A 14,907-nucleotide genomic window follows, 5' to 3' on the forward strand; every position below is an offset into this window, starting at 1 on the left:
AGGTCTGATCACAAAGCATGCCCCCCACTCAGTAAACCCTAGAGGTAGAGAGCAGCTAGGTGGTGCAGTCGATAAAGCACTGACCCTCAAGTCAGTAGGATCCAAGTTCAAATCTGACCTCAAATACTTACTAGCTGTGTGACCCTGGGCAAGTCACTTAACCCTGATTACCTCCAAAAAAAGGGGGGGGGGGTAATAAGCCCTAGAGGTTCCCTTTTGCCTCTAGAAGGAAACAGAAACTTTTCAGATTGGCTTTTAAACCCGTTACAATTTGGCCAAAAGCCAAATTTCTTACTTTATACATAATTCCTCTTTCTTTATTCTATATAAGTCAAATGGAACTTCTTGCCATTCCTCATACAGTCCTTGATCTTTCCACCTGGACCCTCTGCACTGGCTGTCCCACATGGCTGGAATGTACTTCCTTCTCACCTTGCAGAATTCCTTACTTTCTTCAAGACAGCTCAAATACCACTTTTCTACATGAAGCCCTTCTTAAGCCCCATCAAGGGGTAGTGCCCGCTCTCCTAAAACTACCTATATTTATTTTGTATTTTTCTGTATATATTTGTGTTTATGTATATTTATGTACATATATGTACATGGTGCTTCCCCAAATAGCACCTTGTGAGAGGAAACTGTTTCATTTCAGTATTTTTTACATCCTACCTGGAACATATTAGGCGTTTAATAAATTAATGCTGATTGATTCCATTGGAATAGGATTTGTGCTCACATAGTACACAATAGGGAAATAATAAATAGAATGGTACATGGGGCTGGAGTTAACACCAGAAAAACTAAAGTGATAACTCAGATCATTGCCAAGTCATGGGATTTGCATCTCAAGCTAATTACCAAATGAATTTTAACAGATTTTTGTGATATAATGATTCAGTTTATAGAGAGTAAGCAGAAGAGCTGGGATTCAACCCCAATTCCTCAGATTCCAAAAGTAATTGTTCTCGGAAGAAAAGGGAGGAAAAAAGAGTGAATGAAAGTTCAGTATACAGTAGTTAAAAAGTTAATGACTCATTTTAGATCATGGTCATTTAAGAAAAGCACCAACAAAAACAAATAGATACAGACAAACTAAAGAACGCAAAAGGAATTAAAATGAATTAAAATTTTCCTAATGAATAAAATTTTAAATGTAAAAACTATGATCAAAGTCTAGTTCTCTTGGTTCTTTTATAGAGGAGCATAAGGGTAGAATAATGGATAGATTAGAGATCTGAACTTTGATTTCATTAGTATAGGGAAATTCTTTTATAAATACAAGTTAGCACCTTCTCTACAATTAATAGACTTAGAGCATGGGTTCTTAACCTTTTTTGTGTCATGGATCCCTTTGACAATCTAGTGAAGACTATTTTTTGTTTGCATAAAATAAAAGACAATATCCAAAAGAAAAAGAATTATATTGAAATAAAGATGTAAATTTTTTGTCATCAAAGTTCACGGACCCCTTGAAATCTAATTGTGCACCCTGGTCCATGGATCCCAAGGTAAGAATCACTATATTAGATAGTAGCACAGACCACTGAAAAGTTTAATGATCTGCACAAGTCACAGAGCTAATATGTGTCAGAGGTGGAACTCAAACATAGATCTTCCTGTGTTTGAGGCCAACTCTCTATTCATGTTGGAAGGATGGTGAAAAGGAATGCTATCCTATCAAACTGGAGAAAGTTTCATGAAATAGAGTTTTTGTTTTTTTTTAATAGAGTTTTTCAAAATAAGTTTCAAAAAGGATCTGCATGTAACCAGAATGGACTTTGTTTTCTTTGAATGACTCAGCTTACCTCATTGAGCTTCCCTGGACACTGGGGCTTGCTCTTCCGGGGCAGGAAGCCCAGCGGCCATGCCAGGAATCAGAGAACTTCCTGTGTGATGAGTCATCGGGCTGGCTGAGGGGAGGTGTGTTAACCTGGTCTACGCTAGGGGGAGGGGCCAAGTCAAGAACCAATCAGCCCTGGTCGTTCAGGCGCCGCTTGATGATGTCAAAAACTCTATAAGAGGGGAGAGGACAGCTTGAAGCTCCTCTCTTCCTTTTCCGGTTGGAGCCAGAGACACCTACAGCCGAAGCTGAGCTGCCGGTAGCAGAGCTGACTGGAGGCTAGTGGGTAATCTTCTTACCGGAGAGGGGAAGCATGTATACGATTTTGCATTATACCATCTCGCTTCTCTGTGGCCTCCTGGTTACCCTTGTGAGGCGGACTTATTGGGCCTGGAAGCTTTTGATGAAAATATCAAAATGGGGATGCTGGTTTGTGGGCTTGTTACTGTTGAGTGTAAATACATGCTTTAGTTCTCCTGCCTTCTGCCTAGAGAATTCCTTACATCCTGCGGTTCCGGACCTTTTAGATACATATGAGATTCTCTTTGAAATCATAAATTCTGCCTTCCTAATATACTGCATTAATATCTGTTGTCACTAAGAAAGAGAAAAAGAAGCAGGACACTAAAAATATTGTTTCTAAAAACTGTGGGAAAAAAATCAGAAAATACTAATCACTAATTTACTGATTAAATGAAAATACATGTTGCAAATAATTCTATGAGATCATGTTTAATTATAATCCAAAAAGAAAATGCATGTTAATATAAAAATAGCATTATAAATAACTTTTCCGGTTTAGGTTTTTATAAATTACTTGTTATCATATAGACAATTCTAATAGGGATTTTTATGGTCTAAAAAAACCTGTTCTATAGCACAAAAAGGTGACATTGGATAAAATGAAAGGGCAGTAATCTAAGAACAAATAAGAGAAAATACTTCTTTATGTCACCTCTAGTCAGTAAAATGCAATTTTTAACAGGAGGCTAAGTCAAATTACTACTGGCTCTTAGTTTATCTTAAAGACTTGGCAATTTTATGACCATTAATAATATTTGTGGCTTTGCAAGCTGGAAAGACATTCAAGTCTCATATTAAGGCATAACTTTATCACCTATCAACATGAGACTTTCTGTTGTTCAGCATCCTATCATTAAATACTGCAATGCAACGACTTCCATGCTTCACAAATTTATGACTTGTCTTTCCTCCACCTATGCTTATCACAACTACTATACAACTTAATGTTGTTCTCTGAGATGCACTGCAGCTGAAAAACGTATCACTTTGCAGGCCACCTTGTTATAAGCATCCCTAAACTTGGGCTGGGCCTCACAAAACAGACATACCTTCAGCCCAATCTCCAATCTGTGTGGGGAGGACAAGTGGTACGCTCCACTCACTGATGAACATTCCCACACCTAGTCATACCCTTCACATCCCAATGACTCAACTCAAGTAGATCATTATCCAACCTCTATTCCCCACCACTTACAACCCAATCCCTCATTTCCATTTTGCCTCCACACTCTTACTCCAAAGTTTCAACCAAAGAGCACCCAGCCCCCTTCCACTGGGCCCTCACTTCTGCAACATTTCTGGAATCTGTCTCCTCTCCTCTCATACTGCCAGCAAGACCTTACCACCTCACACTTAAAATATGGTAACAGCATTCTGGTGGGTTCTCCTGCCTCAAGTCCCTGCTCTAATCCAGCCTCCATCTAGCCGTTAAAGTGACTTTCCTAAAGGGTAGGTCCAATCATTTCACCCCACCCCCTACTTAATAAACTCCAATGGCTCTCTATTGACTCCAGGATCAAATACGAAATGTTCTGTTTGGCATTCAAAGTCCTTCATAACCTAGCTCCCTCCTACCTTTCCAGTCTTCTTACACTTACTATCCAACATGTACTCTTCCAATGACACAGGCCTCCTGGCTGTCCTGAGAACAAGACTCTCCATCTCTAAGCTCAGTATTTTCTCTAGGTATCCCCATACCTAGAATGTTCTCCCTCCTCCACGGGCCACTCTCTAGCTTCTTTAAGTCCTAACTAAAATTCCTTCTTTTACTGGAAGCCTTTCTTAACGCTTCTTAATTCTAATGAATTCTCTCTGTTAATTATTCTCTATTCATCCTTTATATAGCTTAGTTTGTATATATTTGTTTGCATATTGTCTCCCCCATTAGATTATAAGTTCCCTGACAGCAAGGAGTGTCTTTTGTCTCTGTTTGTATTTCCAGGGCTTAGCACAGAGCCTGGCACATAGCAGGTACTTAATAAATTGATTATTACCTATTCAGTAACATAATTGCTGGACAAGATTACTGGGAAGATTTTCATTTCCCTAAAAAACAATCGGCCCAACTCACGATCAAATGAGTTCCTACCAGACTCTTTGGCATCTCCAAATGAAGTATTTAGTCTAGAGCCCTGAGGCACCTCAAGTGTCCACTATACCAACCAACTGATGGTACAAGAAGAAATGGATTCCAACGCCACATTTATATACTTCTGGTGTTTAAATATTCCAAAACCACCCAAATAAAAAGACATAAGCAGTTACATGGAGATATAATTCTTTAAAACCTAAGATAAAAACAAATTTAACATGATTTTCTTTCATTGACTATGGATCTATTTAGATGACTAACAGAAGTATCCCTATTATTAGTAGTCTTAATTATATATTGATCTATATGTTAATGTTCCATTCATGTCTTACTCCAATATACTTCATTATGATATGGAGGTGATCTTGGATTCTCAAAGACTAAGATGGTATTACATAAGTATAAACAGATCTGACCAAGCTAGAAATGCTCTGAGCACAGGCCCAGGTCTGCAATTCTCATCCAAGGATCAGTCTAGCTAATTCTGGATTGATATTTCAAACCAAAAAGTTAGTACAAGATAAAAAACTTTTCACCCTCACTACTCATAAACTATTCCATTAAGTTACAATTTAAGTCAATAAAGTTGTACCCACATAGATGAAATAATATATACTTGCAACATAAATATTATTATTCTACTTTAATGGACCTGTAATTAAGCAGATTACAAATTATAGCTACCCACCCTGTACAAGCCTTGTCCAGTTTCTCCCATAACTTTGCCACAAGATTGCACCCTTCCTTAAGGTCTCTTGACAGTGCAAGACTAACAACAGGCTTTCAATCAGCTATCCCTTGATCTTGATACATGGACACTTTTGCTTCAGTCATATATATATGAGTTTTATTTTGGACATACTGAGTTTAAGATGTCTACTGGACAAACAGCTCAAGATGTGTGAAAAGCAGTTGAAGATGTGAGATTTGAGAACAGTAAAGAGACTGGGGCAAGATAAATAGATCTGAGAATCATCAGCATAGAGATGGTAATTAAATTCAAGGGAGCTGATGAGATCACCAAGTGAAGTAGTATAGAGGGAGAGAAGAGGGCCCACCCCTAAGTCAAGGTCTCCTCCTCAATCTGCCTTGGATCTCTGGCCTGGAACGGTATAGTGAGATGACAGAGCTGCCAGCTGACACTTGTTCCTAAATCCAACATAATCAGTCATAGTTTTTTTTTTTTCCCTTGGATTTCCCAGTGAAGATTTGATCTGGTGTGATTTCTAAACGTCTGGAGGAGTTGTTTTGTTTTGTGAAAAAGAAGCTTGCTGTATTTCTTCTGTTACTCTGCCTTCTTGGCCCCACCATTGTGGACTTTTCCTCCTGCTGTGGTCTGAAAACCATTATGCCTTTGATAACATCCATGGTTATATTCCTTCCTTGTCCACCCTTTTCCCTTTATGGAAGTATCAAGCTGCTGCCCTAGTTTACAGGTAGATGCTGCCCTCACATCTTTCCTTTTTTGTCCCATCAGAGCAACCTGGAGAAGCTTAAGAAGATTACTCTTTTATGGAGAAAGAAATTGTCTAGCATAGAAGATTCAAGGCACAGACTAATCCAGAAAAAGGAAGGGATGTGTCAACAGCTTGTCCAAAAAAAAAAAAAAAAAAAAAAAGGCCCAGGAAACCAGACAGGCGATTTCTAGACTAGGGCTGATGGGTAGAAAAATAAGGCTCAGTTGTGAGTCACAAAAGACATCAAAGACTCACATAACATCCAGAAGCCTCATATTTGCACAATGAGAATCAGGAAATTAGCATTTATTAAGTGCCTACTATGTGCCAGATACTGTGCTGAGTGCTCTACAGATACCATGCCCACAACAACCCTAGGAGGTAGGTGCTATTATTATCCTCGTTTTACAGTTGAAGAAAGTAAGGCAGCAAAGGTTAAGTGACTTGCTCAGAGTGACACAGCTAGTAAGTGTCTGAGGCTGGATTTGAACTCAAGTCTTCCTGACTCCAAGCTCAGTGATCTAACCACTGCACCACTTAGCTGCCTAAAAATACTTTCTTCCAAAAAAGTGAAGGTATTGGATATGCTGAGCAGTGAATCACAGCATTAAAAAAAAAAATGAAATTGACTGTATCTTAGCAGTTTACTGACGTAGGAGTTAAATCAGAATAAATTGTCTATGTGAAGAGACTATCACTTGGTTAAAGTAAAAGTCAAAATCAACATTAAATTAGAAGAAAAGGATAAAGATGAGAAGAAACCTGGCAACAGTCACGACTTCAATCTGACTTGTTCTAACATCATTAATTCCAAACAAAGGGAAAGGGGGGAAAGAAAAAGATATCGATGATGACTACCACCATTTCCTACAAAAGTTTAAACCACCCTAATCAGTAAACACTAAATCTATAATTCTCATCATCAATGACAAGGAAGCCAACATATTTAGGCCCTAACATATCAGTTTCCAGTAGGCTAAATGACAATGTAAAAATGATATTTAAGTTGAAGTTAAGAGAAATTATTAAACTGTTATAATCAAGAAAATGCATATTTGGAGCAGGCCAATCTCAAAAGCAAGGAAAGACACCAAGAGAATAGAAAAAAAATCACGAATGACATTATTACTCAAAAATGATCAAAAGGGTATTGTAACTACCATATGCCTACTTTATAAAATCTTTATAAGAATGATATACACAAATACATATATATATATATTACATATGTATGTATATATAAAAGATTCCTTAACGAAAATATGAGAAATCTTTCACAAAAGATTTTCTATAACAGATGACATCTTGACAGTCACACAATTGTCTGAAGAATGCTGCAAATACAGGATGTTTGTTGATGAAAAAAAAGTATTTAACTTGTCAGAGAAAAATATAGCCTTCAAGGCTTTTTTCCACATAGGAATTATTATGATGCCTTGATAAATACATGAACAGAGTTAACTCTATTAAACAACCCACTGATTAGTAACTTCAAGTGAGGCCTATGTCAGGGACACTTCAGCTATCCAAAGATGTTCACCATGGCCAGGGAGGATGCAAATGGAAAGGGGCAAACAGAAGGAGTCCTTTTAGATCATGTGATCATGCACATGTTTCTGTTTGTGGATGATAGCAACCTAATTGCAAAAAGCCCAAGCAAAACACAGGCCCTCTACATTTAGATTACTCAAAATCATGGTCCTAACAATCTATACACAAAACACTTTTAAAAATAAAAATCCCTACTGTCGAGACTATAGCAAAGAGAGTCAGGCAGTCAATCCAATGGGCACGTATATCATTACCTATATCTAGAACATATGCAAGAGGCAGTTAGGTGGCTCAGTGGATGGAGTACCAGGCTTGGAGTCAGGAAGACTCATCCTCCTGAGCTCAAATCACAGCACTAGCTATGTGACCCTGGACATGTCACTTAACCCTGCTTGCCTCAGTTTCCCCATCTGTAAATTGGGCTAGAGAAGTAAATGACAAACATTCAAGGGGTCACAATGATTCAGACATGACTACACAACACCAACAACATGACTAAGCTGGGGGTGGGCTATTAGTGTCATAAAATTAAGTATAACAAATACTCTGCCTGAATACCATACTAGCATGCATGAAAGCCTCCAGCATGTAGAGGAGACTCCCCAAGGAGGCAGAGTGGCTGTTTTTAATGGACCTTACTTAACGTCTCTCTTAAACTACATTCTACTTATATACACAAAACAACTGGAGAACAAAATGGACCTTAACGTGACCAAGTACTAAAATGTGTGGCCTATAGGTCTGAACTGTAGAAAATCTTAGAAGGGGAAAAGAAAAACCCCACTGAGGAAATGGAAATCGGTGCAGGAGACAGGAAGCTCCTCTAGGCTGGTTCATTTCTATCTTTGTATCCCCAGCACCTAGTATAGTACGAACTGAATTACATCCACCTTTCAGTTTTGCCTGCTCCAGGGATCTTTTCTGATTAAACTTTGGGTCTCTTCCCCACCGACTAGGACACCCTAGTCTAGCCACCAACTCTGACAGCTGCAGAAATAAAGGTAAGCTGGCACAGGAATAGATTGATGGACGCAACACAGGGGGATAAATGGCAAAATGAGTTGGTCTAAGTGAGACAGAATGAATGGGTATAAATCAGCAAAAATTAATTCACTTTGTAGAGTACTTGAATTGAACAAAGAAACTGAGACCTAAGGAGGCTATGACTTGCCTAAAAGATGCAGCTAGTGCTTACTATTGTATTTATTATGTCCTTTCCATAACATGATGAGCAAGCCAGCATACATCTCTATTTTTCATGATTGAAAAGCATATTAATGATATTTAAGATATTGAGAGTTATGTGCATTTGAAATGCAGTAAAAAAAATTTACAATGAATCTGTCCCCTCTGTCCCTCTTTCCAAGCCAAGTCCCCTGCGGCAAATGTGCTTGTGAGAGAATAATCTAGAAAGTGGTCCGCATATTGCATTCAGACAATTAAAATGGACTTTCTTTACCGGCCACTTAAGCCAATCTGTGCCTTACTGAAAGTGCCCTCTACATCACCCACAGGTGGTCCTTAGACCTTTACCTGAAGACCCCTGCTATGGTAGAACTCACTAACTTCTCAGGTCACCTGTAGACCGCTTTGTCATAATTAGTAATGTTTTCTTATGTATAACCTAAATCAATCAATTGACATACATTTGGTCAGTGATTGCTGCACGCTAGGCAGTATACTTAAGCACTGGGGAAACAAAACCATCTGAACTAGCCCCCATCCTCAAGAAGCACACATTTCAAAGGGAGATTTGTTCAGTCGTTTCTCAGGTGTGCCCGACTCTTTGCGATTCCATTTGGGGTTTTCTTGGCAAAGCTACTGGAGTAGTTTGCCATTTCCTTCTCCAGCTCATTTGGCAGATGAGGAAACTGAGACAGAGTTAAGTGACTTGCCCAGGGTCACCCAGCTAGTCAGCATCTGAAGTCACATTTGAACTCTATCCACTTCCCCACCTAGTGGCCTAGAGGGGGATACAAACGAAAATAACTAGGTACATACAGTGTGTACACAGAGCAAAGAGAAGATAATCTCAGAGGGAAAGGCGTCCTTCAAAGCTGAGGTTTGAGTGGAGTCTTAAAGGAAGGTAGAAAAAGGAAGAGGTGGAGGTGAAAAGGGAAAGTGAGGCAGGCAGAAGGGACAGTCCATGAAAAAGACACAGAATCAGGAGATGGAATATCCATAGGTATAGCAGGATACTGGAATGTTTGGAGGGAAGAAAACCCTAAGAATATTGGGAAAAGTTAAAGGACTTCATATTTTATCCCGGAGGGAAGAGGGGCCAACACAGGCAGACCTGCACTTTAGGATTAGGAGCTATGTGGAAGACAGAATGGAGTGGGGAAAGGCTTCAAACAGGGAGATCAATTAGAAACCTATCACAAAAGTCAAAGAAGGAGGTGATAAAGGCCTGAACTACCGTAGTGGGTGAGTGAGTGAAGAAACAGAGGTACAGAAATGACAAGATTTATCAACGGATGTTGGGCAAGAGAGAGTGAGCCTGGGTGACCAGGAGGATGGCAGTGCCATCAACGTACCAGGGAAGGTGGGATGGAGAGAGGATGGGGAGGGGGGGAAGGGGATGACTTGTTTTAGACACGCTGAGTTTAAGATGCCTATGGGACATCCAGTTTAAGATGTCCAACAGGCAGCTGGTGGCATGAGATTGGAGCTCAGAAGAGAGATTAGGGCTAGATATAGAGATCTGTAGAGATACAGAATCATCCCAATAGAGATGATAACAACCCACAAGAGCAGATGAATTCACTGAGAGACAGTATAACAAAGGAAAAATGGACTCAACAAGGCCGTGGGAAACACCCACAGTTAGCCAGCGTGATGTTCACATATGTAAGTGTATAAAAAGAAAACAGAAGGCAATTTCATGGGTAGGGAAGAAATGAGTATCTACATGTATCAGGAAAGGCCTCGTGGAGAGGGAAGTGCTTCAGCTTAACTTTGAAGAAGCTAGGGATCATATTCAATTAATATCACAAATTTCCTACTCCTTTAAATAATGATAATAAAGACACTAGCCATCAGCTGTAAGGGACGGAGCATTTCATCACACACAAGTCAGGTGACAGCAGTAAAAAATAAAATGCTGTATATCAAAGTTGAGATGGGACTGTGAGGTCAGGGGAAAAGTTCAGGTATTATTTTCTACTACAGAATTATGTTGCCCAGTTTTATCTAAACCTAAAAATAAAATCCAGTATCCTGCTCTTAGGCCAAATTTGTTTGCTACCATCAAAAGCTGCCATTCTCCTTAAGGATTTTTTTTGCAATCTGTTTTTAACAGTAAAAATAAAAATCTGAAGAAAAAATAAAATGGAAAAATCAGGAAAGAGAGTAAGTTTCACACTAATTTAAATATGCCGCTATTTTCTACTCCACTTTTGAATGGGAGGATTTAATGTCTTAGGTCAGAAGTGATTTCTTGCTCCTTGGTGCTCTAATGCATTTCAGACCTCCCAGATGTAGTATACTTTATATTCTTACATGTGCCTTTTCTCAATTGTTGGCTGCTGTTCAGTTAACTCTTGGTGACCCATTTGAGGTTTTCTTGGCAGAGAAGTTTGCCAAGTAGTTTGGAGTAGTCTGCCATTTCCTTCTCCAGCTCATTTGATACATGAGGAAACTGAGGCAAACAGGGTGAAGTAACTTGCCCAGAGTCACCCTGCTAGTATCTGAGGCCACATTTGAACTCAGGTTTTCCTGACTCCAGGCCTGGCTCTCTATCCACAGCGCCACCTAGTGGTCCCTAACCTTTACTAGTTTACAGGTTCCTTAAGAAGGGGACCTGTGTTGGCAATCAAAATGGGCTATTAGCACTTAGTTCAACCCAGTGCCCCTGAAGAGTTTGGCCTTTATTTCCTTGATTAAATTGGGAGTCCTTGATGACCTCCTTGCCTCAAGGGAAAGCCTGGTTTACATGGGTTTGAGTGACATGTTTGTGACATCAGAGGCTTTTAGACCACGTGGGTTTAAGTCACCTCTTTGTGACAATTTTAGGTCATGTGGGTGAGTCACATGTGTGATTCACCCTTGACCCTGAAAAGTATATAAAACCAGGGGTTGGCTTTCTCTTTTTCAGAGCTCTGACCCACAGCTGTGAGTGGAATGGCTGAAAGTCTCTCATTTAAGGAAAAAGATATTAAATATTTTAGCCTCTATAAAGCCTGAGCTATATCATACAGTTTAAAGTTAACCCTCCCCCTCCCTGCTTAAACTTGCACATATACCATATATACCCACATCCTGCATCATGCCTGTAACTGCTGTCTTTTAGTTTGAGGTTAAGGTGTTAGATTAAGAATCTTTCCTTGTTTAAAGAATGTGAGGACAATTATCCCCACCAATGGGGATAGAGGTCCAGTTTCTGGGGCTTCTTAGAATTGTTTTTGTAAGGAGGTTTTTTAGGGGCATTTCTTAGAATTGTCTTCAAGGGGTATATAAACTGCCTGTCTGCTCTCCATAACTGGCCTCCCTACCCCATTCTGCCCTGGAGTAGGCGATGCCCAATTCTCACGCAAGACTTGCAAATAAAGCCTCTGTCTTTACCTTGAGAGACCTCTGATTGTTATTTCATTTGGGGGGAATTATTGTCCCACACAGCTGTGGCAGTGCGTGTGACTCTGGGCCAGCCCTTGTTATGAGCTCCCTGGCTGAACTTAGATGTTTGTAACTATGAATTGTATTTGGTCTGTCTGTCAATGTTTGTAATTTGTTTGTATTTGCTCCGAAGTTCAGGGTGCTAGCTTTTTCCCCTAAGTGAGTGATATTTGTACACTGGATTAAAGTAAGCTTGTTAACCCCTTAACGCTGCTTTCCTTAGTAAAGCAGATCAAAAGAACCTGGGCTTTTGCAGCATTCTGTGAGCTGGTTGTTGTTGATTTTATACCCCCCACAGCAGCTGCTAGCTGGATTGTTGAAACAGGACCACATCATACTTCTCTCCCTTGATGCCTAGGACAGCACTTTGCACATAGTGATGGACTGAATGTATGATTTCAGTGATATAGGGAATTCCTGGGCAAGGAATCTCCGTCAACTAATGCAGGTTAGCACCTTACAGTCTTAGAGATGTGCCGCCCTAGAGGCACTAAGAAAATGAATCATGACCAAAATTACACAATCATTACATGTCAGAGCTTAAAGCCAGTTCTCCTAGCTTGAAGGCCTGCTGTCTCACCACTGCCAACGATCCTTGGCACAAAGTAAAAGTTTAATAAGCATGTATTTGTCCGAGAAGCTGCTGACCAGCAGCTGGTTCTGGAACCCAGAAAGATCTGGGTTCAAATACCCCCTATAATATATACTGGCTGTGGGACGCTGGCTGAGCAAATAAATTACTTTCATGACAACTATGGGCAACTCTCAAGACTAAGTTGTAGATAAGATGCTGAACTCCATTGGTAGAAGAAGTTTCCTCATCCTGCAGTTCCCTCTATCAGTGAAATGAACAGGCCAAATACCTCATTTGCTGAATGAATGAGTGCCTAGACAACCATTATTATAAAAATCAGTTATCACTGTACAGGGATACACTGTTACAGGGAGAAGTGCTGATTAGTAAACATATACAGCTGAAAGAATGACAACCAAACCTGCTTCTATTGCAGACTTACCGTTCTTGTTACAGCAAAAGAAAAGAAAAGAAAAGTAGTTAATTCCAACAGATCTCTATAACAGAACTTTTTTGGGAGGGGGGAGGGGCAGACTATGATTTCACTGGCTTAGAGAATTCCCTGGTGAAAAACTCCCTGCACTATAAAGTCAGTCTATATATGCTCTGTGACTTATACTATAAGAGGATTTATTTAGTAGGGGAAAAAAGGAAAGAAAAGAAAAACTTCATTATTTATGACTACAATAACTTGTCATTTTGATAACTTATATACTCTATCCTTACTGCATCTTGATGCTAATGCGGCATTCGTGGAAACTGATTTTCTAACAAATTAATTTTGTTATTTTGCTGTGTCAGAGGCACATTTTATGACAATAACATAATGTTATTTACAAGCCACACTTGAAATTGAACAGCAGATCCAGTATATCAGCAAAGGACTGATGTTCTGACTTCAGAGCTGCCTGCAAAGGTTCTGTTTTCGGAGACGGAACGGGACAACAGCAAAGGTACACAACGATTAAAATGCTACTTCAAACAGGGTGGCAACGGCTGGGGACCTCTGGGACATCTTTATAAGCAACAAAAACTCAAGCGGCCCGTCACAAGGAGAGATGGAGCGGGCTCTTGAGCAAAGTGTGCAAGCAGCCAGAGGAGCAGAGGGGCACAGGCACAAGAACAAACTGTAAAACGCGCAGCAAGGCTCATCATAAACAATCTTCTCATTTACGCAACCCCGAAGTACTGCTGGCGGTCCATAATCACCTCCTCAGCTACACTGGCATACGTAGCTAACACTGCCAACAACAGCCCCCTGACCACTGAAGAAATACCAGCAACTCCCACAGATGACTCCCAAAAGATTCAACTCTATGTCTCCAACTGTGATGTCCCATAGGTATCCCAAGACCACAAAACTCCGCATCACCACCCAACAGTCACTCCTCCTTCTAACTTCTCTGTCTCCTTTAAGGGACCCACCATTCTTTCCGTCCCACCCGCTGGGAAATCTAGTGGTCATCCTTCATTCTTCATTCTCCTCCCTCTCACCATCCATCCCCACCAAGTGCTGAGGATAGGAAAAAAAAAAAAAAGGCCAAAAAAAAAAAAAAAAACCAACCCTGTCCTTGCTCTCTACTGGGAGAGACAAGCAACCATTCACAAACAAGCCAGAAACGGGATCAATAGGAAATAACCAAAGAGTGCCATGCACGGGTAAACTGAAGGTAATGTCATTGGGAATGACGGTCCTCACCACAACCCTGAAAGGCAGGTGCTATTACTATTCCCGTTCTACAGATGATGGCACTGAGGCTGCAAGAGGTTAAGTCATTCGCCCAGGATGGAGCAGCTGGAAATTGTCTGGGGCAGGATTCGAACGCAAGTCTTCCTGCCGCTGGTCCACGGCTCTAACCACCGCACCACCCTAGCTGCCTCGTAATTTATATCATTGGTATATCTCTGGGAACATTATTAACGGGAAAGCTACCCACGAAGTGATCAATAAGTGAGATAAAAGTTGGGAGAGGAGATGCGGAGGCGGGGAGGAGAGGGGACGGCTACAGAAGAGGAGCCCGGGGTCGACAGAGACCCCAAGCTACAGAAAGGCGAGGGGGCGGGGCAAAGTCTGCCAGATGCGGCCAGACTTTAGGTGGGGACCTGGGGCCAAGCTGAGGAGGGGGACGCGGGAGGTGGGGGCTGGCTGCGCCCCGGAATCCTTTTTCAGGGCCGTTTGTTTCCGTGGGGGACTCACAGAAGTGACCGGCCAAGGCGGGCGCTTCGCAGAAGGGAAGGAAGGGGGCGAGCCCGGGCCGCAGGGTGGGGCGACCCTGGGGCTTACCTGCCGCAGCAGCTTCCACCTGGCGGCGCCCAAGGGCCCGCGAGACGCTGGCTTTGGTTCTCCAGCTACGAGCTGTCCAGCCGATGCAGGACCGGCTCCCGCCGCTGGCGACTCCATTTCGAGCTCCTTTCGTGTCTCTCCTGCCAGGACCTGTCCGCCTGCCTGCCTGCCTCTCAGCTGACAGGACCTGCG

The 14,907-nt window shown here is 41.2% G+C and overlaps 1 protein-coding gene across 1 annotated transcript in view; it reads right to left on the minus strand.

Moving 5' to 3' along the window:
- Positions 1-14,907, minus strand: part of CAMKMT (calmodulin-lysine N-methyltransferase) — a 536,340-nt gene that overhangs the window by 521,141 nt on the left and 292 nt on the right. The window contains 1 exon segment of the mRNA XM_036750026.1: positions 14,716-14,907. Within this exon segment, the coding sequence (XP_036605921.1) occupies positions 14,716-14,907 (192 nt within the window).

Source organism: Trichosurus vulpecula, chromosome 3 (genome assembly GCF_011100635.1).
Source record: "Trichosurus vulpecula isolate mTriVul1 chromosome 3, mTriVul1.pri, whole genome shotgun sequence".
Taxonomy (NCBI): Eukaryota; Metazoa; Chordata; class Mammalia; order Diprotodontia; family Phalangeridae; genus Trichosurus; species Trichosurus vulpecula.